This window comes from Dreissena polymorpha, chromosome 6 (genome assembly GCF_020536995.1).
Source record: "Dreissena polymorpha isolate Duluth1 chromosome 6, UMN_Dpol_1.0, whole genome shotgun sequence".
Taxonomy (NCBI): Eukaryota; Metazoa; Mollusca; class Bivalvia; order Myida; family Dreissenidae; genus Dreissena; species Dreissena polymorpha.
This window is the reverse complement of record NC_068360.1, coordinates 111436976-111463270: the sequence shown is the minus strand read 5'-3', so window position 1 is coordinate 111463270 and position 26295 is coordinate 111436976. Positions and strand designations below refer to the sequence as shown.

At 38.2% G+C, this 26295-nt stretch overlaps 1 protein-coding gene and 2 long non-coding RNA genes across 3 annotated transcripts in view; all 3 read right to left on the bottom strand.

Moving 5' to 3' along the window:
* Nucleotides 1-8298: 8298 nt before the first annotated feature.
* Nucleotides 8299-11478, bottom strand: LOC127836251 (uncharacterized). The gene is made up of 3 exons (XR_008028684.1): nt 11329-11478; nt 10528-10680; nt 8299-9859 (listed from the first exon to the last, which is right to left on the bottom strand). It is a non-coding gene; the product is annotated as an uncharacterized LOC127836251 (long non-coding RNA).
* A 6594-nt stretch (nt 11479-18072) lies between these two features.
* The window catches only part of LOC127834212 (cullin-4A-like), a 40315-nt gene continuing 32092 nt past the window's right edge, over nt 18073-26295 (bottom strand). Inside the window, exons 20-21 of the mRNA XM_052359869.1 lie at nt 20944-21096; nt 18073-20054 (exon numbers count right to left, since the gene is read on the bottom strand). Coding sequence (XP_052215829.1) covers nt 19959-20054; nt 20944-21096 — 249 coding nt within the window. The 3' untranslated portion in view covers nt 18073-19958. The remainder of the gene's footprint in view (nt 20055-20943; nt 21097-26295) is intronic.
* LOC127834213 (uncharacterized) lies at nt 24866-26272 on the bottom strand. The gene is made up of 3 exons (XR_008027834.1): nt 26163-26272; nt 25316-25390; nt 24866-24940 (listed from the first exon to the last, which is right to left on the bottom strand). It is a non-coding gene; the product is annotated as an uncharacterized LOC127834213 (long non-coding RNA).

Sequence of the window (26295 nt, the reverse complement as noted above, 5' to 3'; positions counted from 1 at the left end):
TTCCCAGAGCGCGGCTCATGTTTATCATTCAACACTCTTTTGTTTTACACCAAAAAGCGAAGTAATTCCCTTCACTTTCATTATGAAATCTTTTCTAAAAAATAAATCTACGACGTGTTCACTAGTAAAGTGAGAGAGCGGCCCAGGGACGAGTGAAGGGATGCGTTTGTGCAGGAAAATAGGTCGGCACATTACACCGTGCAATCTTGGACCTGGTAATAAATGAAATATTTATACAAAAGATGTAAAGCGACCGTAAAACATTGATTGAATTATAATCGATGTAGTTTAAATCGGGGCAAAACTGATATTTATAATCCTGTACAAATTTTAGAAAACATAATGGTGCAGAAAAATAGCTACGGGATTATAACAATCCGGATCATCGATTGATTTTAGATCGATATACATTTATTTGTTTTTACCGACAGTCATTGTTAAAAACAAACAAAAAAGGCCTAACAATCTTAAAACGCTTCTTATGTTCACTTGACTTAAGTCGTCTCCATTAATCTGATAAACTATTGAATTCGATGTTGAACGTTTAAGAGTCAATTACTCGCCGATTATTCGTGTTCGATAAGCTATCATGCGTCTAAATTGGCTATTCTTAAAGATTGATAAGAAACTCAAAGAAACCGTTTGGTCTATCACAAATGGAGAAATACTTTATTGTACATCGCAAACTATCATGTTTGTCTATTGATTGCCTCGGTTTCGTTCATTCCATTGCCACTAATCGGCGCGTGTTTCGTAAATATTTAATAATAAAGTCATTCATTTGCTTGACGAAACAGTACCAAAGAGAATACAAGTTACAACGCAACAAAGTAAAATTGTATTAGTTATCCGTACTCTATGTCTAATTAATAATTTCAGGCACGTGTTTTCTTTTTTGTCTGAGTGTGTGTGTTTCCTTCGATTTAAAGAGTATTTCGGCCAATTCGAGGTGGTCGGGTAATAAACCGCTCATATTTCCTTGCTAAGCAGTTTTCCTTACTTGTAACAGAAGTACAGGGGGTTGGGGAATGGCCGTAAAAATAATGTCATAAACAATCCCACACAAGTTTTGTGGCCGGACCGGGAATCCAACCCTCGAATATCGGATCGCGCAATTATTTCACTTCTTTCCCAAATGTTTTGGTGTAAAAACTTGTACAATGTCGACGTATTTATCACATAAGCATGGTAACAGCATTTAGTACCGTTATATTTTTCAAATGTCTGGACCCTGGATACATTTTCAATAGCCCTTGTCAGCTACTTATGCGTCGTAAACAAGTTAAGATTTGCTTATATTTTTCTTTTTGCGTTTAAAAATACGTCGACTGGTGCACAAGTGTTAAGTACCTGCGGTGACTTAATACGTTTTATTGAAACGTTCGCCATTCCTTGTACAATCATCACTGTCAAATGAGTAGCGTTCCGTGAAAACTGTCCCAAATTAGCCTGTGCAGTCCGCATAGGCTAATCAGCGGTTGCACTTTTTGCTTTTATGTTTGTTTGTTTTTTGTTTGAACGAGGTCTCTTCTTATTGAAAATCAAGTTGAGACGGGTAGTGTCGTCCCTTCTTAGCCTGCGGACCGCATCGGCTATCTTCGGAATATTCTGTAAGATAGTACCGAGATGTCAATCGTGAATTTTTTATAAATAGTTTTGTGCAAGCAGTGACATGAATCTGTGATTCGTTACGTATATAATTACTTCTCAATAGAAAATCAGTTAATGCGTTAATCGATAGAAAAACACGACCCTACTTGAACTGTTTAATTTCATTGCAAAAGGAGAAAACCATGACGGGGAAAAGCCATACCAAGTCCTCCAAACCAATCACGAGTTATTAAGAACGCTTAATGCTTCCCTGTGACATTTTCATATCGACGAATACAGATTGATAATTTTACGTTTTCTACGTCCGCCAAGACAAACTGATGCATCTTAGTTTCTAAATATAGCGCACGCGAGCTAAATCCCCGCACCAAAATAACACCTTGATGAGTATTACAAAACATAAGTGTCTCGACAAGTAGTCCATTGAACGATTATTGCGCGCTCGGACGCTGATGGTTGATTCAAGGTCCAACATTGGCATTTAATACAAGAATGACCGCGGGAAAAGATATGTTTCCGTACATATGACTGAATATATTTTATTTTAAAAATGAAATGACGATATGATGGTTAAGTAAATCATCATGTCAGGAGTTGTTTTTTTTTAATCGCAAGTAACTTACATGGAATATCGAAGGAAAGTCAATAATTTAAGCCAATATTTTGTGATAATCATCAACATCTCAGCGAAAATGGCGTACAATTTTGCGATTATCTCTAGTGCAATAGTCTGCTAAAAGCCCGTGCTATTCAGTGATTTTTTTGCTTGCGATTTATGGGACATTTAGTGCTTTACAGCGAACATTCTGTGTCATTCAGCGAATATTCAGTAATTTGGCGAATATTTAGTGCTAGTCAGCAATAAGTCAAAGCTATTCAGCGAATATTGTGGCATTTTGTGACTCAGGGCTTATCAGCGAATATTCAGTAATAATAAGCTAACATTGAATGAATGAATAGTATTAATAATCGACCTGTCTGTGTTTCAGTATCATTTTAAGATCCACGTTTCTCTTCTTCATATAGTACTGTGCTTTTCTGCGAATATTCGGTGTTATTGAGTGAATAGTTAGTGCTTTTCATTCTAATTAAGTGGCGTTCAACGAAAAAACACTGTCATATATCAATTAGCAAGTGTCATGTAACAAATATTCAGTATATTTACTGTTCAGAAAACAGTACTTGCAAAGGAATAGTATGCTGTAAACATTCGAGATTCTAGTTTATCATTATGTTATCAAAATATACTTGGCTCTTTTTAGCAAACAAGTGTTCAAGAATGGATTTTATGACAATGGCTTGCTGTGCAAAGACGTGAAGAAGTTATCTACCTGATTGGATGTGACGCAATGCGAGGGTCATGAAACAGAAGTTCCAAACCCTTAAATCGATCGTATGCGGAATGCTGGCGTTCATCAACGTGAAAATACATGGTAATAGTCATAATACACTGGGCCAAATAATAAACCCTGGTTTCCATGAAGCCCATTTTTTCAACGCAGATTTTCTCCGAGCTGAAATGCGCACCGAGTTCGCCTAGAAAAAGTTTTAATGAAGCCAAAACCCGACACCGTTTTCGGAACAAAACGCGTGTTTGTTTACAAAATTTTAGTTTAGAAATCATTCATGGTACCTACAACTTATGTATTTCTTTCGGTCCGAAGATTTGCTTATTATTTTTATTCTCTAAAGGGGAAACCAAAAAACGTAAAACTATATTTATGAACTCTTACCATTTTTGTTTTCATTTTGTGCGGAAACTCGAGAAATCTTTATGTGAAGCAATTGTGAGTACGCCGTACACGACAAATAGAGACTGAAGCGATTTTTTCGGTGCGTGTTTGGAGCAGCATATTTCTCTGCCAAACACGCACATATTTCCTCTTCATGGACACCCGGCCTAAGATAACCATAAAATGTATATAATTATGCACTGCTATAATACGGTCTTTTTGTATAATAATAATATACTATGTAATAGATTTATTTTTAAGTCCGCATCAAAATATACTTTATATTCATTCATTTTTATGTACAAGGATACGTAACACTACATTTTTAAATAACGTGGCTAGATGTTATAAGCAGCATTCTGTAAAACTGGGCTTAATGCATGAGGGGTAAGTGTCGCCCGACAATAAGCCCTAGCAGTTTAAAAGAGACCTCCCTAAAGCGACCAATTCCATGAAATCAGAAAGTGTCGTCCCTGATCAGCCTCTGCGGATTGCACTGGCTAATCTGGGACGCCACTTTACGCACATGCATTAAGTCCACTTTTCCCAGAACGCGTCTCTTATTACTCGGCATGTATGCTTAGCAGAGGCAGTGCTGCTGACGCGGTGGAAGACACAGACATCAGGGAAAGTCGCTGTGAATTTTGCTCAACCTGTCGCCGACGGTGAACTTCAACGAACGAGATCCGAATTCGTTGTTTTGAAAGAGGCTGGACACTTGACTTACGACACTAAATATGTGTTGGGTTATGGGATTAAAAACGAAATAACCACTGAAGAAACTTACACGAATTCGGCAAGCCTAGAGCCCAAATTACTTTCCGGTGAATTTAGTTTAATCGGAAAACGGGACGCTACGACACCTGCGATGTTCACATTATTAGCAAGGGGCGGCGTGAATACGAGAACAACGAATAGGTGACTCATTGGTTACTGTTAACAAGCCTCGTGCTCATCAGAGGCGGCTTTTGTCGGCGATGACGTCATATGCATTCGGGAACCCGTCTTTACCGGACCCACCAGATAATGGGGATAAGAAACGCAAACGGAAACCTCCGAATGGATGAGGACATATTTGGATACATTATATGAAGTTTACGGTTTCTCTATTGCGGTGAATTCGGAAGAAACCCAGTCAATATTAACGAAGGCTTAAAACTTCGGTGGTACTTCATTTGATTGTGTGCATTATTCAATCGTTTAAAATGAAAGTGCTCTAACCGTGTATTGTTGTGTGTAGGGGCTGTATATGGCGCTTCATAAGGGATAACGGTGGCCTATATTTTAGAAAACTTAAATCTTGTGTGGTGCCTATTTTTACCATGCGACACGTAGATACTTGTCAATCAGAATTTATTAATTATGGATTTGAGTCTCGCTCCTGGAGAACGGGCTTTATGCATGTGCGTAAAGTGTCGTCCCAGGGATTGGCATTGACAGTCCGCACAGGCTGGTAAAGTGTCGTCCCAGGGATTGGCATTGACAGTCCGCACAGGCTGGTAAAGTGTCGTCCCAGGGATTGGCATGGACAGTCCGCACAGGCTGGTAAAGTGTCGTCCCAGGGATTTGCATGGACAGTCCGCACAGGCTGGTAAAGTGTCGTCCCAGGGATTGGCATTGACAGTCCGCACAGGCTGGTAAAGTGTCGTCCCAGGGATTGGCATGGACAGTCCGCACAGGCTGGTAAAGTGTCGTCCCAGGGATTGGCATGTGCAGTCCGCACATGCTGGTAAAGTGTCGTCCCAGGAATTGGCATGGACAGTCCGCACAGTAAAGTGTCGTCCCAGGATTGGCATGGACAGTCCGCACAGGCTGGTAAAGTGTCGTCCCAGGGATTGGCATGGACAGTCCGCACAGGCTGGTAAAGTGTCGTCCCATGGATTGGCATGGACAGTCCGCACAGGCTGATCAGGGATGAAACATTCCGCTTAACCATAAATGATTATAGTTGGTCGGTTACACGCGTGTTTTGTTTTGATGGCACTCGTCGATATATTTACAATATGTTTGTCCAGTTTAATAAAAGGAAAAGTGGGACAATTTTCGCTTGTATTGTAATTTTTGTGCGGACTGTACAGGCAAATCTGGGACGACACTTTACGCACATGCATTATGCACAGTTTTCTAAGAACACGACACATATTATCTCAAAGGATGGTCATTGATCGTATACCCTGACCAATTCTTCGACTTACGTCTAAAATAAAGAATATTATTGAGACTATATTGTTTCATTGTATAATGCAGTTAAATATGACACTAAATTCAATAGCTGTGGCTACGCAATTTTCAAACGCTGAACCTTTTTTCTTATTTCCTTGTCTATTCTTTATTCTTATGTCTATTAATTGGTTGGTTAATACGGTCCCACATCGCAAAGGAAACGCTTTGTTGCTATGAAACACTTGTTGCATCCAATACCTGTATTCGTAGATCAAATATATCTGCGACGTTATTAAAATCTGTACTTTCCATGTTTATAATAAAACGGCCACATGGATATTTGTATTGTTTGTATTTTAACGTAATGGTTAAATATACTTCTCGTAATTCAAGGTCACGTATTGCATGGTATCGATGCCTGAAATGACCAAGAATATTGCGAGTGACGAGCGCTCTATTGTTTCGCTCTTGACGGATTGCGGGGCAGATGCAACCCGTGCCTTAGAACGCACCGTGAATTAAAAAAAAAGTAAAGTACGAACAATCTTTAAATTAGCATAATTGATTATTACTGCAGCATCATATCGATTATTTCTGAATTTGTCTTTTCATCCCTTCGTATTTTTCCTACGTCGTTTATTTTAGAAAGATATTGGTAATAAAACAACAACCAATTGATTATCTATTTGACGGCATTGTTCCCCAAATCTATCAACCGCAATAAAAATATAGAATATAATCACATGCGAGCGTAAGGCGTAGAAAAGTTACTGTTTACATATTTGTTGGAAACGTCTTCGTAAAAGTTAAATTTCACGTTTGAATCCCGTTTCCCGCTTGATTTCTTTTCAATTGATATCATGTCTTCATGCTCAAACATGGACAGATAACGTTGTCTGCAATATTTGCATACGCCAAATTCTGTAGACGTCCGCATAAAAACTATTGATTTTACTATTTATTGAATATTGGTTATATCTATATAAATCATTTCTTAACTATTTTTCTTTTCTGGGTTAAAGTTTTAATCTCAGTCTGAAGTGTTGGTTTAGTAAAAGCTAGATAACTTTCGTCAGGGTGGTTTATAGAAGGCTGTAAACGCTAATTCCACCTTTTTTGGGATACACGAGTATGTGTATTGTTAAATTCTTTTTGAATGGGATACCACTAAGTAAATTAATCTTGCGTCAGCCCAAAACGTTAATATAATCTGGTTCAGTCGATTGATATGCATGTCGGTATCAGACAGATAAATTTGGGACTATTCCGCGTTGTCACCGGGCATTCAGTACGTTGTACGACTTTCCAAGGTTTTCACGGTATATCTAACACGTGTAAATAACAGATGTGCGTTTATTAATAGTTAATATAATATATCGCGATCGACACAAATTAATACGTTTATAACATAATATAATTGTTATGTCCCCCACCACTGTAGTGGGGGACATATTGTTTTTGCCCTGTCTGTTGGTTTGTTGCTTTGTTTGTTTGTATGTTTGCTCCAACTTGAAAATTTGCGATAACATCTTCATATTTGGCATGCATGTGTATCTCCTGGAGCTGCACATTTTGAGTGATGAAAGGTCAAGGTCATCCTTTAAGGTCAGATGTCAAATATATGGGGACATAGTGTTTCAAAAACACATCTTGTTAGAATTGCATCGGATGTTCCAAAGTTGATTCTGAATAACATATGTGTACACAAAGACCTATCAATAAATCAATGTTTATTGACTATGGTTTGTAATGCAATATACAAAAATGCTATTTAAATTTCACATTCATTATTAAACGAAACCAAAAATTCAATTTTGGACAATCAATCATATTATGTACAACTGTACAAATAACAATAACATAGGAGACCATTGTAACGTGGTTGACCGATATATTATTATGAACAAAAAGCTAAAACGAAACAAGTTTAAAACGGGTATCTTAAGTCAAAGGCATTACCAGTTAAAAAGGTTACAAGTCAAAACGGTCCAGAAATTAGCATAAATAAGACCTATATAAAAACAAACCTATACGGCCTTGGATTTTAAAAATTAATAAAATACACATGTACAATCTACATCTGATGTTTCCAAAGTGAAAGTTTAATTACGCATAAGTTGCGATTACAAATATATTAAGTCCTCGAATTAAAAATTAATCCAATTGAACAATATAGCACAACATGAATAGCAATAGAGCTTAACAAAGAGATTACCGAATGCATCAAGCACATAATTCTCCATTAAACCCATATCACCAACGGCTTAAAGCATTCAGGTGTGGTAGTGATAGTAAACAGAAACATATACAATAGCCAGCCAAACTCAACTTTTTGTACCGCGTTCTTGAAAACCGGGCTTAATGCAAGTGTCTAAAGTGCTGTCACAGATTAGCCTATCCAGTCCTCGCAGGTGAATCAGGGACGACATCTCGCAGATGAATCAGGGACGACATCTCGCAGATGAATCAGGGACGACATCTCGCAGGTGAATCAGGGACTACATCTCGCAGGTGAATCAAGGACGACATCTCGCAGGTGAATCAGGGACGACATCTCGCAGGTGAATCAGGGACGACATCTCGCAGGTGAATCAGGGACGACATTCCTCGCAAGTGAATCAGGGACGACATCTCGCAGGTGAATCAGGGACGACATCTCGCAGGTGAATCAGGGACGACATTTTCCGCCTTTATGATATGCTTCGGTTAAACAAAGTCTCTTCTTAACGAAGATTCAGTTTAGCCAGAAATAATCAGGGACGTCACTTTTGACACATGCGCTAAGCCCGGTTTCTCAGAGCGCTGCTTTATTCTTTAGACATACGTCACATTTAAAATTTAATACATGCAATACTAGTATCTTTTTTACTTGGGGCTAGTCTCATAGTGTTCAAGAACTTTAAAACAACAAAACCTTTTAAGAAATTGAGTTTTTGTTCACAGAAAGTGCATTATACATGCGTGTTATTGTAAAGATATGTAAAGATAATACCGTCGTTTTAGAACCAAATAACTCATATGTATGATAAGCACAGCTTTAAAAAAAATCATAAAACCTGTCTTAGTAGGGCATTGTTCAAGCTTCAATAAATTAGAATCAACAAAGTTTCTATTTTCAATTACTTACTTACTTACTTATGCGTTCTATTTTCAATATAAGTATGGTCTTTAATGACTGCTTTAGACAATTTAAAGACAAAAAAACTCACGCTTAGAATATTTTTTATTAAAGAAACGTTGGTGGTGTTGTTTTTGTTATGTTTTTTTCAAAGGAAATTGAAACTGAAAACAAAGTCAGTACATTATAAAAGTGATATGCAGTTCGTATCAATGCCACGGTTAAAGTAATGAACACCTGAGAACACCTACCTACACATGTTTTATCCATCTTCAACCTCTTAACACATTGTTTATGTACATAATGATATGAGTCGCGTTCTGAAAAACTAGGGTTTAGTGCATTTGCGTAACGTGTCGTCCCAGATTAGCCTGTGCAGTCCACACAGGCTAACGAAGGACGACACTTTCCGCCTAAACTTGATTTTCGGTAAGGGGACTTCCTTGAAACTTAAAATACCATAAAAGCGGAAAGTGTCGTCCCTGATTACCATGTGCAGACTGCACAGGTTAATCTGGGACGACACTTTACGCACATGCATTAAGCCCTGTTTTCTCAGAACAAGACACATTTAAAAAAAATCAGCAATGAAATCTTTCTGTTTAAAAAAGGAACTGAACGATAATGGAACTAAGCAAAGTATTGAACAATACACGTGTTTAATAAATTCTTATTTGCACAAGTCTCCACCCCAATATGTGAAAAGCTCCAAAAAACGTAGATATCCATCGACACAATGCTACGAGACGGTTTGAAAAGCATGATCGGGTAGTAAAAAATGTACACAGTTATTTCAACCTGTGCATCTACTGAAAAATATTTAAACCTCCTTTAAAAAAAGTTCTTTACATGAAAATACGCCACATAGACAAAATACTACGGTACGGTTTGTAAAGCACGTACTGGTAGTAAACATATACACTGTTATTGAAACCAGTGCAGCTACTGAACAATATTTAAATCTTCTTTTTAAAAGTTCTTTAGAGGAAAATATGGCATACTAATGGAGTCCTGAATTTTTCTTGCTTTCGAGCAAAAAGTTCTTCATTGAAATATAATGAAATCAATAGTTTAGGGAAGACAACCCCTTCAATTAAAGGGAAACAACCCACAGTTCTAAAACTTGAAAATAGTATATTTACGGTACGTAGTTGTACAAATTGGGGTTATCCTTGTCTCTCTCCATATATTCTCTTTCGATCAAACTTTCAATTCTCCTCTTCAAGTCAGCCGACTGCAAAAATAAAATATGTTTTATTTTCTTTAATCAAATGTTAAATATAATGTTCACCAGTTGTCATTAGATTCATTCAGTATTGTACAACTATGACGTTGCTATTGAATTACCATCTCAAAACGTACTTACATAGGCCTCTGTTTTATACGAGACAAAACAAGACTGCATCACAAAATGAACCGCGTTCTGAGAAAACTGGACTTAATGCATGAGCGTATATTGTCATCCCAGAAGCAATACACATAGGCTAATCTAGGGACTACACTTTCCGCGTTTGGGGTATTTTTCGTTTAACCCTTAAAGCGCTGGAGCTGAATTTTAAAGGCCTTTGCAAACAGTTTGGATCCAGATGAGACGCCACAGAACGTGGCGTCTCATCAGGATCCAAACTGTTTGCTATTCTGATAGTATTCTTTGAAAAAAATCGAAGAAAATACTAATTTTAGAAATTCTGCAGACGACATTTTAGCAGACGACAAATTTCCCAGCATGCAAAGGGTTAAAGTAAGTATCTTGTTAGAGAACTTTAAACGTAAAGTGTTGTCCCTGATTATCCTGGGCGGACTACACATGATAACCCGGTACGACACTTTACGCGCATGCATTAAGCCCCGTTTACCCAGAACTAGTGTCAAATAAACGTAATTGTGTCGTATACAACTGACCTTGACAGGAAATTTCAGTTGATTCGTGAGCATTGATATAAGAGAGTAGTGTTCGAGACTCTTACACCTCTTCATGATGCGCACAATGGCCGCGTCCACCTGGTACTGACGGTCTTCGAACAAGCCCTCTGACGTGTTCATGTTTACCTTTTGCTGAAATAATGCATGTAAAAGTATTGTTTACTGGGATATAGGCAACAGTTTGGTGTAAGAAGGGCCCAATCAACCTTATGGCCGCATCCACTTTTTTGTCCTGGAATTTGTTATGCATGGTGCTGACATAGGGAAAGATAAAGCATTGTTTATTGTGTAATAGACAACAATTTGGTGAATAAAGGGCCGCGTCCTCTTCGTTCCCACCTGGGACGTTTTGTGCGGGATGTTGATATATTGCATGATAGAGCATTGTTTATTGTGTAATAGACAACGGTTTGGTAATTAAAGGGCTGCATCCTCTTCGTTCCCACCTGGGACGTTCTGTGCGGGGTGTTGATATATTGCAAAAGATAGCATCATTCGTTGTGTAATGAAGTAGTGATACATTGATATCAACTGGGGTTGAATGAAATGTATTTACATTTTTTTCTTTTAAAATATGTGTCGTTGTAAATATATTCCTAAGTCAGTGTGTTTTAATAAACCTAATTAGTGGTATATGTATAATAAAGCCATTTATGTCTGTTACTTGCCATTTTAACTAGAAATGTGAAAATTGTTCTTTCTTGTCAAAGTTAACTTGGTCTTGTTCCCAAATACAATTTTGCCTGATTGATTTATAGTCAATAAATCGTTCAAAAGTACCGTATTCTGTTGATGGTCAGATATATTTTATTAATCCATACATAATCCATAGTTATTCTGATTGCTATTTGAATGTTTTTTCAATAAAAAATTGTCTTGTTATTTCTACAATGTCCACCATTTTGAATAAATTGACATAGGAGTAATTAGCTCCTAGCAACACACAGCGTTGTTTACACAATATTTGTTTAGTTATTCATAGACACTTATAGGCAATATAATACAAACATTTATACAACTTTTGAATGATCGTAGGCCGAAGCGATCTGTAATTACCGTTTTGAAGCGAAATGGTTTGCGACCTTCCGATCGGCCGACAAAAGATTGTTGTACAAATCAACGTGTGAAATATTTCATATTTGAAAAGGCATAAGTTCAAATGACACACAGGTATAGCAGATCTGTGCCTACCGGGTATAGAGGTTCTATTTACCCATTTATGCCAAGGGGACTCTCCCATACTTCTCTATTGGATCAATTTATTTCCAAAATTAGGGATGTCTATGATATTATTTCTATATTTGGAATATTTCTTACAGAAATTCCTATAAGCAGACAGCGTAGACCCTGATGAGACGCCCCATAAAGCGGCGTCTCATCTGGGTCTACGCTGTTTGCCAATGCCTTTGTTCTAGACGCTAGGCATAAATGGGTTAAAAGGTGTTCAATTTCTAATTTCCAAATCAAATACTCAAGAATGAATAAACTCGAGACCAGAGTTCGTGATAAACATTAATAAATGACAAGAGCGTATACAAGTAATAAAAGAAATTTAAGTAAATAGTATATTCATTCAAATGTCTATTTTTGTGGAAAGAGACATGTGACACACGCAAATTAAAAGCAAATAATAGCTACGAACTAGTCAAATAGAATGGTAATTTTAAATGCACTATGTAACCATTCTAATGTAGTTATTACACTGCAACAATTCAATTTGTTTTGATTATAATTGGCAAGTTGTTATCGAATGAAACAATCAATATAACAATAAGGTTGTATTCTATCTGTACATTTTAAAAATACATGTATTTTAAATCCCGATCGATTCAACATTTAAGGATCCCACAGTTAATTTTAAATTTCATTTGTAAATTAGCACGTTGATCGATAACTGTGTAATAAGAATGAACGACTACGACGAACTCTGGAGTCGCTGTAATGGATTTTATACGGAACAAGAAAAAAAAAAAAAAAAAAAAAAATATATATATATATATATATATATATATATATATATATATATATATATATTAGGCGTATATTTTGACATTGAGATAAAGGTGGAAAATTTACGTTTTATAGTCATTAAATTAGAAACAAACGTTAAGGTATTGTTGTGTTCTTGTTGTCACTTAACAGTCGCATAACCATCGCATTAAATGTTTGTTTTGAAGTACACGTATATTAAACCACATACCGGTAATCGTGTTCATAGATATAAATTTTACTACCCGAGATAATATCATATGTGTCTGACATGACTTACAATGAATCAATATCTTCTTCAAAGAAACATATGGTGTTGATATTTGATTAAGACGCAAGTTTCTTTCAGCACATTCAAATAACAGCGTTACATCCGCGTCATGCGAAAATTGGTCTTATGGAATATGCGGCCACGTAGCTAAAACCCAGCCTGCGCACTTGCAAGTTTTCGTGGTATCTCTTGAGTATACTCCTCGGTATTATACTGACAAGACTGGGCGGATGCACCGACTGGGCTGGAGCTACGCTCGCAGCATATTGCATAAGACCCCTTTTCGTATGACGCGGGTTTTAAAAATCTCATGGCGTCTTGTAAATGGACCATCAACCTATGCTACTTTCCGATTGAAAATTGAAGTCATACTGTGTTATTTATATCAGAGTGGCAAATTTCGGTAGCCTATTCTGGCTTGCGGGAAAGATTTTCAGACAGACTGACCGCGTACGTCACACATATGTGGCTGTATAATTAACCGATTTCACTTCTATCATGGACACTATACTATTTCGGTTGTTTTGTCTCATAATACAAGACAAAAAACATTTACCGATAGATTTTCATTCATTTCTTTCCCTAAAATTTGTGTAATTTAATACCGGTATCTTGAAAAGAAATATTGTGTTATCAACATTAGGCGTTTATGGATTGTACATTCCGCCTGTCCTTGACGATTTACTGATTCAGCACTGACCCTGAAAGTCTTGGGGTATGGGGATAGAACTTACTGATAATGCGTAAGTGTAACTGGGCCAAAATATGAATCTGTATTTCGTACAAACATGCAGAGAGCAGTCCGCATTTCCCTACACAGGGCAGTTAATCATCGTATACTACACAGACATGGTGATGCTGCTAATGTTCCGGGGGATTATGCTCAAATCAGCCAATGGAATGAATGGAGTTTATTCATTCGAGTCTGCTGGCGTTGTGTTAAAGGTCAACTAAGGTGAAAATTTAGATTGAACAGCTCAACCGAAAAATACTGACTGTTAAACGTGAAATACCGTTTGGTTGCATGCTTTATATTAATCGAGTTGTACAAATAAGAAATGTGAATATGGACTTTCAGCAATTGCAATTACGCTACAAATTGCAAGCAATCATTTGCGTGATCGTTAATACCCAAATGTAAAAGAAAACATTACCAATTTTTAAATAGTTTCCACATAATTGAACTGTTTATATGTATAGTTTACAGTATACACAAATTATAGAAATTTAAAATAACAAATTTAAATCATTCAACAAGAACAAATCAAACATTTCTGATTAAAAATCAGTAGATATCTTCAAGCGTTGTGGAAATAACTCCAGAAACAAAATGCCGGGTGAACAGACGGACTGACAGACATACGGACAGGCAGCGCGACTGATATACGCCACCCTATTGTGGGCATAATATAAAAAATATTTAAATCGCCCATCATAACTATGTCTCAGTGGATTTAACGCCAACTATGCTCGGAGCCAGTCAAATCTTTGCGCGATGGCTGACATTTTCTTTCGAATGGTAACCAAACATGCTTTACTGTATTACTTAACATGCATACGGGTTTACACCACGCTGAAATGTTGCAGATTTGAGAATCAGTTGTAAATGAGTCTCGCTCTTGTAAAAAAAGGATCTTAGTGCACATGCGTACAGTGTCATCCCCGATTAGCCTGTGCAATCCGCATAGGCTCATCAGGGACGATACTTTCCACCATTAATGGATTTTCGCTAAAAAAAGACTTACTTTAAACGAAAATTACAATACAAGCGAAGAGGGTCGTACCTGCGCAGGCTAATCTGCGACGACAATTTACGTATATGCATTAAACCCCGTTTTCTCAGAGCGAGGCTCATACATCCGGGAGCCGCTTGAACGGTAAGTTAAACGGAACCGCACGAACTATGGATCAGCAGACATTTTATTGCCTATCTTACGGGGGATTCCGGGGATAGCCGATGTATCACGATTGGTAAAAGAAAGCCAACGAGAAACAAGTTCGGGCCCGCGTTATGATTTCCGATTGAAAACAGTGTACTATTTCAGTGAATGAAAGAAACGCTATCAGATAAATGCGTTTGGTTTCTTTTTTTCAATTACTACAAGGCACACAAACCACATGAATGTTTGTTTCAGATTATCTCACCTACCTCAAAAACACGTCCAAACCCTTTCATAGTTATTTGCTCTATAGTTTGTGTATTGCGGTTATTGTTATGTTGGCGTAATATTAATGCCATTTTGTGTTTTTTACTATAAACCTTGATTGGTTGCATATGTGTTGACAGCACAGAGTCGATATATTTGCAATATGTTTGTTTTAATATAATAATCTTCAACTTAATAATTCACTTAACAAAATAAATCAAAATAAATTGTATATAAATCCACGTATACCTTTAGTTGATTTCTTGAATTGCATCCTAAAGAGTGCATGTTTTCTCGCCAATGTGACATGTTCATATTTTTTAGATATTAACATCTAAATGTGGACTGTACTATTAATCTGGGACGACACTTTACGCACATGCATTAAGTTCCGTTTACCCATTACTTCATGCATTTAGTTCCGTTTTCCCATTACTTCATGTACTTCCTTAATTTATTGTATATTCACTTTTGCCAGTGTATTGACAGTCCCTGTAGGAATCAAGAAGATGATCAATTAATTAACTAATAAATATAAACTACGGTGTATGCGCTGACTCTACGTACGTAAGTCATTATATTTGCGACGTTCTCGTTTAAGCATAGTATACTAGTATTACAAGTGAGTCCATTTGCACAGTTTTTTTTGCTGTTCTTATAGGTTAACTAAGGACGACATTTCCGCTTTTATCATTTTTTTTCGTATAAAGGACGTATGTTCGTAGAAAAAAATCCAGTTTTGGCGGGAAATGACGTCCCTGATTAGCCTACGTGGACTAAAAATCTGGACGGGACTAAAAGCAATTGTCCCGTTTTCTCAGAGCGTGACTACGTTATTTTCTAACGTTAACCTTACCATCTTTGTACTCGTGCTCAATTTTGTTATTATATAATTATTCCACCGGGACTTGTTTAAGTTTATTTTTGATATGTAATGTGATGACTAGTTTATTCTTGATATGTAATGTGATGACTACAATTATCAGAACGTGTACTAGCCAAATTGACTCTTCATAAAAAAAACTTTTAACTCATGATCTGCAATGTAATACTTTGTTCCGAATGTTTTAAATTTAAGTTTTAGTGTTTCATTTAATACCTTTTTTTCAAAATCTGCTACTGTTAAACTAATACTATTCGCATCACGTTTGAAATCACGATCTAAATCGTGGGGATCATATCAGATCGTAACTTCAATCGCTACAATTGTAATCGGCATATTTTGGAACGCATACGTTTAGTATTTTAATGGCGATATGCAAGGAATTAATTTTATAATAAAGCCGCGTTCTGGAAAAATTGGGCTTTATGCATGTGCGACAGGTGTCGTCCCAGAATAGCATGTGCAGTCCACAGACGAAAACGAAAATCAAGTCTATGAGGAAAGTGTCGTCCCTGATTGTGCGGACTGCACAGGTTTATATGGGTCGACACTTTACACACATGCATTGGGCCCATTTATTCCAGAACGCGTCTCGTGTGTCAGGCTGAAACATCATTGGGACCAAGTCTTAGCCATAATCGTGGACAAAGTCGATCAAGTCGTGAAACAAAACAGCAATCGTACCGTATCGTTACGGATCTCTGCCAAATTTTGAAAGACATAGGGATATGTTTATATTCGTACAAGAAACGATATAAAGCATGCGACCACTGGGACGTTGCCAGTTTTGACCCGACGGGCATAAATTGAACAAACTTAGTAGAGGACCCCTGTATAATGTTACACACCAAATAATAAACCCCTGACCCTCCCGATTTCATAAAAAATCAGTTTTGAAATATATTTAAGCTCTAGTGACCAACATATGTATCGGAGCGATTCGAACAACTTTAACAGAGGGTCATCTAAGCATCAGTCCCGTTTGGTTTCGTTAAAATCTAAGCAGCGGTTTAAGAGGACTGTCATTAGAATGAAATGTTCACGAACGAAATACGCCTGACGCCTGTCGAAGCACGACGAACGCAAGACCGTCCCAAGAGCCTGCAGTCAGCCTGTGCATTGCACATATGAGCTAACAAAAATGTAAAATATAATTGAAGACTGATGCATGCCATCACATATTCTTATAAAATTGGGAATCGTTATAATGTAATTGAAAAATATAGCCGACCTATAGGTGGGGGAGGGGCTATTATCATTATACCGGATTTATATAGCTATGCCATTTTTGGGGGGATGCAAATAGAAACAAGCGATTATTAGGAATACAAGAGCGAAAACGTCACATTAATTATTTATATGTGATTCCGCGAGGAGAGTATAAAATGGCGTCCAGAGGAATTGTGTCATGCAAGACCGGCTTAAGCTGTTATTTTCTTTTGCGGCAATGTTAACCTCTGGTATGCGTCATCATTATCAAATTCGTTAATATGAAAGATCGAAAATCCCATTACAATGCGTCAATGAATCGAAGTGAAATTTCACGTTTGAATCCCGTTTCCCGCTTGATTTCTGTTCAATTATGTCATGTCGACATGCTCAAACATGGACGGATAGTGTTGTATGCAGGCACTGGATACGCCAAAGTTCTATAGTCGTCCACTATTGACTTTCCTATTTATTGCATATTACTCATATCTCTATAAATCATTTCTTAACTATTTGACTTTTATGGGTTAAAGTTTTTATCTCAGTCTGAAGTGATGATTTAGTCATAGCTAGATAACGTTCGTCACGAGGGTTTATAGAACGCTGTAAACGCTTAGACCACCTTTGCTTACACCACCTTTATTAGGATACACGAGTACGGAGTGTGTTTATGGATGAATTCTTTTTCAACGTGATACAACTAAGTAAATTAATCTTTCGTCAGCATACGCTAATACCCCAACACGTGAATGAAATCTAGTAAAACCGATTAGCATGTATTTATGGCTGTATGAGCAAGTTAAATTTGGGGACATTTCACTGCGTCACTGGGCACTCAGTACATTGTACGACTGCACGGTTTACAAGATTTAACCAAACACATAGCAATAAACAGTGATGATCTTTGTAAATTACAAACGACCGTGTACTGCGAGTCAACAAAATATAACGATCGACGTATACATAATATGTATACATTATAATATTATTTTCAAGTGTAAAATGCGAGATACAAAAATGCTCTGTGTATTCACTATTTTTATTATACGAAACCAAAATTCAATTTTGGACAATCAAACATAGTATGTACAACTGTACAAATAACAAAGCACATGGACACATTTTATATGGTTAACCGATATATTATTAACAAAAAATGCTCAAAAAAAGTTTGAAACGGGTAGCAAAGCAGGCCGATCTGAAGTCTCACGGACTACGAGTCCAACAGATTACAGGTCAAAACACAAATAAGACATATATAAAACATAAACATATGGCCTTGTATTTAACTGCGGTTTATCTATTTATATACATGTACCATTCACATCTGACATTTCAAGTGAGTGTTTTATTACCCATAAGTTCCGATTTAAATATATATTAAGCACTCGAATTAAATAATAATCCAATTGAACAATATAGCACAAAAGGAATAGCACTCGGGCTTAAGAAAAGACTTACCAAAAGCATCAAGCACTATAATTCTCCATTAAACCCATATCACCAACGGCTTAAAGCATTCAGGTGTGGTAGTAATAGTAAACAGAAACACAAACAGTAGCCAGCCAAACTCAACTTGAACTAACAACTAAGGTAAACATATGAAAGTTATAATTTACCAATGTACTGCAAATAGAATTTCACAAATGTTTTTGTCATGTTCTGAGAAAACCGGACTTAATGCACATGCGTTATGTCATCCCATATAGCATTTGCAGTTCGCACAGACTAATCAGGGACGACACTTTCCGCTCTTACAGATTTATTTGTTTAAAGGAAGTCTCTTCTTAAAGAAAATCTAGTTAAGCTGGAAAGTGTAGACCCTGATAAGCCTGTGCTGAGTGCACAAGCTAATCTGGGATAACATGCATTAGGCCCATTTATTCCCAGCACTGGCTGATTTCTTTAACACACATTAATAGGTACAATATCTTTCTTCATTAGAGTAGTATGGATAGTCCACAATGAAGTGAACTTTTTCTATAAAAAGTGTATTTATTATATAAGTGTGATTTTTAAAGATCAAAAAGTTATTTTAATGGGTTAGCTTTAGATATCAAATCAATTAAATTAATGATAAGAACAACTTAAGAACTTTCTTCAAACCTTCATTGATAGGGATTTGTTAATGCTTCAATAAAAAAAAGAAATAAGCTCATTTAAATCAACAAAATCACACAATATGTATACTTTTATTTCATTTTACTATTTTCCATAAAAGAAGAGATCTTTGATGACTGCTTTAGAAAAAAAAATAAGATTAGAAATATAATATTTATAATATTTTTCTGTAAAAAAACCCATTATTTTTTCACTGGGATCTGTAACTGAACATACAGTCAGTACAATATAAAAGTGATATGAAGTTTGTATCAATGCAAAGGTAAACGCTATAAATAACTGAGCACACAAAAGCCAACACATTATCTCTCCTTCCTCTCTTTGTCCTTTTTTAACCTCTTAACACAAATCTTTTATATACATATTAATACTTAATTACAAAACTTATCAGCAATTAAATATTCTCTTTGCGAATAAGTACCCAAGTTGCGTTGAAACACAATCTTTAACATAGAACTAAAACATAATAGAGCAGCCAAAGTATTGAATAATAAATGTCTTCAATTAATTCAAAATGTTTGCAAGACTTCACACCAATTTGTTTCTATAATTTTCACTTAAAAACCATTAGCAATCCATCCACAAAATACAAGGGATGGCTTTGAAAAGCATGCACTGATAGTAAAAATGTACAATCAGCACAGCTACTGAAATATATTTAAACCTTTTAAACACAAAATAAAGAAATACTTTTCACTTCCTGCACACTTTTTTCATAATATTTTAAATGGTAGATAACCCTTTAATACAAAGGGAAACAACCCTAAGTTCTACAACTTGAAAAGTTTATTTAGGCTACGTAGTTGTATGAATTTGGGTTATCTTTGTCTCTCTCCATGTAATCTCTGTCTATCAAACTTTCAATTCTCTTCTTCAAGTCAGCTGGCTGCAAATCGAAAATACATTCACATTGTTATTGTATAATTGTACTAGCATAAAAACTCATGTATGCGTACAACTACATATAAAAATCGACCTCAAAAGGGAGTTTCAGTGGATTGAAGAGCACTGATTTGGCAGATCTAGGATTTGAAAAGATTGTGGGATCACATGTTCCAGCATAATTACTTCTATAGGTAGAATAAAAGTGTGAATTACAAGAGATGTGTTTGTCAGAAATACAATGCCAAGTATTGTGTGGCTTTGAAGCCATATATTTGACCATTGACCTTGAAGGATGACCTTGACCTTTCACCACTCAAAATGTGCAGCTCCATGACATATACATGCATGCCAAATATCCAGTTGCTATCTCATTATTGCAAAAGTTATGACCAAGATTAAGTTTTTGGACAGACACACACATACAACGACAGACAGACAAGCCAAAAACAATATACCCCCGATCATTTAATCCAGGGGCATAAAATAGTCTTTGACTGGCACTTTTACTTGATATGAGAAGACTGTAGATATACTTAACCAGCCTTAAACATATCATAACACGGCATATAGTTTTTACAGTAGCAGAATAATTCTTGAAAGGAGGGGAATTAACACATATTTTAGCCGTGCTCTGTGAAAAGGGGGGTTAATGCATGTGCGTAAAGTAAGGTCCCAGATGAGCCTGTGCAGTTGGCACAGGCTAATCAGGGATGACACTTTCCGCCTTAACTTGATTTTTGCCAAGACGTGACTTTCTTGAAAAAAGTGTTGTCATTGATAAGCCTGTGTGGACTGCACAGGCTAATCTCAGATGACACTTTATGCATACATGCATTTAACCCATTTTTTCAGAGCTAAACTCCTCAAAGCGTGTGTCGTATACAACTGACCTTGACAGGGAATTTCAACTGATTGAAGAGCTCTGATATCAGAAGGTTATGTGTGAGACTCTTCCTCGTCTTCATGATGCGCACAATGGCTGCATCCACCTGGTACTGACGGTCCTGGAACACCCGCTGTGTCGTGCTCACATTTTCTTCTTGCTGAAAAAGTGCGTGAAATAGTAACAATAAATCTTTCCCCCTGAGAAGGAAAGTGAAAATTGCTATATGCAACCGGCATAAAACCAGAACATCAAACAAGTAATTTGCAGTCTGTTCAGGTTTCATGCTGCTTGCTGCTCAGCAGTTCCATAGGTTTGGAAATGAAGCCTTTAAAACTTGAATCTAGTTAAGAAAGGTCTTTGTTCCATTGTACACTATTTTGAAATACTGACTTCTAAGTAATTTTTATAGCAACACACTGTTGTGTTTAAACAGGGACCTATTCAAATATTTGTACAGGTCCCTGGTTTACATTTACATTGCAAAACACATTTTTAGGCATTAGGTAAGAAATATGCGCTATTTTTAGCAGAAGTAAGGTTTACTTACAGTATATACAGCCTGTTTTAAAATAGTCAACAATTAATATATATTTTACTATTAGATAGAGGTGTTCAAGCTTGTGAACCATTATTGGTGACAGCCTTTAGTGTAACCTGTTTTCTGTCACTCCGTGACCAATTTCTGGTCACAGTAAATGACTTCATGTCATAAACCCGAACACCAGGGTATATAACGTGCTCAAATTCCAGTAACAGGGCTAATTCTAGTTCAACCTCTTCAAGATGCAACATCCATCACGTTTTTCTTCTTAAAAGTAATACTGAAGTTTACAATAGTAATATTTGTATGATACAATTGGGTATTGAAAGACATAAATACTAACAATTACAATGTACTTGGAAGTAATGAGCCAAACATCAAGTTATTACATCATTAAATATAAACAAGATGCGTTTGTGAAACACTTTGTCCCCATATATTTGACCTTGAAGGATGACCTTGACCTTTCACCACTCAAAATGAGCAGGTCCATCAGATACACATGCATGCCAAATATGAAGTTGCTATCTTCAATATTGCACAAGTGTACATTAAATGAGCCAATATAACCCATATATTTGACCTTTGACCTTGAAGGATTACCTTGACCTTTCACCACTCAAAATGTGCAGGTCCATCAGATACACATGCATGCCAAATATGAAGTTGCTATCTTCAATATTGAAAAAGTTATGGCAAATATTGAAGTTGGCACAAACAAAGCAACAAACCAACAGACAGGGCAAAAACAATATTCCCCCCACTATAGTGGTGGGGGATAAAAAAATAATTTCAATGACAACTGTCGTTGAATCTTTGCCTTTCTATATGGTTAAGTCAAGATAGTGAAAAGTCATCTATTAAGTCAACTGTTACACGACCATATCATATTTAATTAATTTGTAATCAAACTGTTTAGATGCAGAGTGTTCAGATCTAAAGATTGATTTCATGATTATATTTATAGTTGTAATGTGCATGACTGTATGAATTTGTGAACGCTTATTTTGAACAAAATTGTAGAAAATTTCAAACAAGTGTTGCGTTAGTCGATCATTGAGTAGTGACACCAGAAAGCAACAATAGACAACAGTATGATACATGTATTGTAATGGACACGTACATGCTGTAAGAACATTTCGTGGAACTTTTTTTAACTGAAACATTTCATTTCACACTATTAAATCAGGAACCAGAGCGTTATTGATCAATGTTTAAATGGTGAAAAACCAATTTCTTCAAATTATAATATTCATTTGAATGCATATAACAACCCCCCCCCCAGGTCAATTAATCATCTTGCAAATTAGGAACTAGAAAACTCAACATAACTTTTGCCATTTAACTCCAAACAGAAGTGAGTGGAAACAAGGAAACATCATGCTCATGTGGGAAAACATGAAACAAGGAAACATCATGCTCATGTGGGAAACATGAAACAAGGAAACATCATGCTCATGTGGGAAAACATGAAACAAGGAAACATCATGCCCATGTGGGAAAACATGAAACAAGAAAACATCATGCTCATGTGGGAAAACATGAAACAAGGAAACATCATGCTCATGTGGGAATACATGAAACAAGGAAACATCATGCTCATGTGGGAAAACATGAAACAAGGAAACATCATGCTCATGTGGGAAAACATGAAACAAGGAAACATCATGCTCATGTGGGAAAACATGAAACAAGGAAACATCATGCTCATGTGGGAAAACATGAAACAAGGAAACATAGGATCCTCACTCTGGGAAATCAGGGCTTAAAGCTTGAGTGTGAAGTCTCCTCTCTTACAAGCCTGTCCCTGCAGTCGAGGCATGCTAACCTGGGACAGTGCTTCACACACATGCATTAAGTCTCCTCCCATACAAGCCTGTCCCTGCAGTCGAGGCATGCTAACCTGGGACAGTGCTTCACACACATGCATTAAGTCTCCTCCCATACAAGCCTGTCCCTGCAGTCGAGGCATGCTAACCTGGGACAGTGCTTCACACACATGCATTAAGTCTCCTCCCATACAAGCCTGTCCCTGCAGTCCAGGCAGGCTAACCTGGGACAGTACTTCACACACATGAATTAAGTCTCCTCCCATACAAGCCTGTCCCTGCAGTCCATGCAGGCTAACCTGGGACAGTGCTTCACGCACATGAATTAAGTCTCCTCCCATACAAGCCTGTCCCTGCAGTCCATGCAGGCTAACCTGGGACAGTGCTTCACACACATGCATTAAGTCTCCTCCCATACAAGCCTGTCCCTGCAGTCCATGCAGGCTAACCTGGGACAGTGCTTTACACACATGCATTAAGTCTCCTCCCATACAAGCCTGTCCCTGCAGTCCACGCATGCTAACCTGGGACAGTGCTTTACACACATGCATTAAGTCTCCTCCCATACAAGTCTGTCCCTGCAGTCCAGGCAGGCTAACCTGGGACAGTGCTTCACACACATGCATTAAGTCTCCTCCCATACAAGCCTGTTCCTGCAGTCCAGGCAGGCTAACCTGGGACAGTGCTTCACGCACATGCATTAAGTCTCCTCCCATACAAGCCTGTCTCTGCAGTCCACGCATGCTAACCTGGGACAGTGCTTTACACACATGCATTAAGTCTCCTCCCATACAAGCCTGTCCAGGCAGGCTAACCTTGGACAGTGCTTCACACACATGCATAAAGTCTCCTCCAATACAAGCCTGTCTCTGCAGTCCACGCATGCTAACCTGGGACAGTGCTTTACACACATGCATGAAGTCTCCTTCCATACAAGCCTGTCCAGGCAGGCTAACCTTGGACAGTGCTTCACACACATGCATTAAGTCTCCTCCCATACAAGCCTGTCCCTACAGTCCAGGCATGCTAACCTTGGACAGTGCTTCACGCACATGCATTAAGTCTCCTCCCATACAAGCCTGTACCTGCAGTCCACGCAGGCTAACCTGGGACAGTGCTTTACACACATGCATTAAGTCTCCTCCCATACAAGCCTGTCCCTGCAGTCCACGCAGGCTAACCTGGGACAGTGCTTTACACACATGCATTAAGTCTCCTCCCATACAAGCCTGTCTCTGCAGTCCAGGCAGGCTAACCTGGGACAGTGCTTCACACACATGCATTAAGTCTCCTCCCATACAAGCCTGTCCCTGCAGTCCATGCAGGCTAACCTGAGACAGTGCTTCACACACATGCATTAAGTCTCCTCCCATACAAGCCTGTCCCTGCAGTCCAGGCAGGCTAACCTGGGACAGTGCTTCACACACATGCATTAAGTCTCCTCCCATACAAGCCTGTCTCTGCAGTCCAGGCAGGCTAACCTGGGACAGTGCTTCACACACATGCATTAAGTCTCCTCCCATACAAGCCTGTCCCTACAGTCCAGGCATGCTAACCTGGGACAGTGCTTCACACACATGCATTAAGTCTCCTCCCATACAAGCCTGTCCCTGCAGTCCAGGCAGGCTAACCTGGGACAGTACTTCACACACATGCATTAAGTCTCCTCCCATACAAGCCTGTCCCTGCAGTCCAGGCATGCTAACCTGGGACAGTGCTTCACACACATGCATTAAGTCTCCTCCCATACAAGCCTGTCCCTACAGTCCAGGCATGCTAACCTGAGACAGTGCTTCACACACATGTATTAAGTCTCCTCCCATACAAGCCTGTCCCTGCAGTCCACGCATGCTAACCTGGGACAGTGCTTCACACACATGCATTAAGTCTCCTCCCATACAAGCCTGTCTCTGCAGTCCAGGCAGGCTAACCTGGGACAGTGCTTCACGCACATGCATTAAGTCTCCTTCCATACAAGCCTGTTCCTGCAGTCCACGCAGGCTAACCTGGGACAGTGCTTTACACACATGCATTAAGTCTCCTCCCATACAAGCCTGTCCCTGCAGTCCAGGCAGGCTAACCTGGGACAGTGCTTCACACACATGCATTAAGTCTCCTCCCATACAAGCCTGTCCCTGCAGTCCACGCATGCTAACCTGGGACAGTGCTTTACACACATGCATTAAATCTCCTCCCATACAAGCCTGTCCAGGCAGGCTAACCTTGGACAGTGCTTCACGCACATGCATTAAGTCTCCTCCCATACAAGCCTGTCTCTGCAGTCCACGCAGGCTAACCTGGGACAGTGCTTCACGCACATGCATTAAGTCTCCTCCCATAGAAGCCTGTCCCTGCAGTCCATGCAGGCTAACCTGGGACAGTGCTTCACACACATGCATTAAGTCCCCTCCCATACAAGCCTGTCCCTGCAGTTCAGGCAGCAGGGCTTTTTTTCCTGACTTTGTGAAGCGGCCCTGGCCCCCTTACTTTGTCAAAAAAAGAGTCGCGAACTTTTCAAAATTGTGAAAACATGAGTTGTAATCTTTTCAAAATTGTGACAAATTGAGTCGCGAACTTTTCAAAATAGTGAAAAATTGAGTCGCGAACTTCTTAAAATTGTGAAAAACCGAGTCGTGAAATTATTAAAATTGTGAAAAACGGCCCATTTTGTAAAAATTCACGGCCATGTTAGGTTTGTGAATTGTCCTTTTCAAAATTGTGAAATGTCCTTCCACGGCCACTCATAAATAAGGAAAAAAAGCCCTGAGGCAGGCTAACCTGGGACAGTGCTTCACACACATGCATTAAGTCCCCTCCCATACAAGCCTGTCCCTGCAGTCCATGCAGGCTAACCTGGGACAGTGCTTCACACACATGCATTAAGTCTCCTCCCATACAAGCCTGTCCCTGCAGTCCAGGCAGGCTAACCTGGGACAGTGCTTCACACACATGCATTAAGTCCCCTCCCATACAAGCCTGTTCCTGC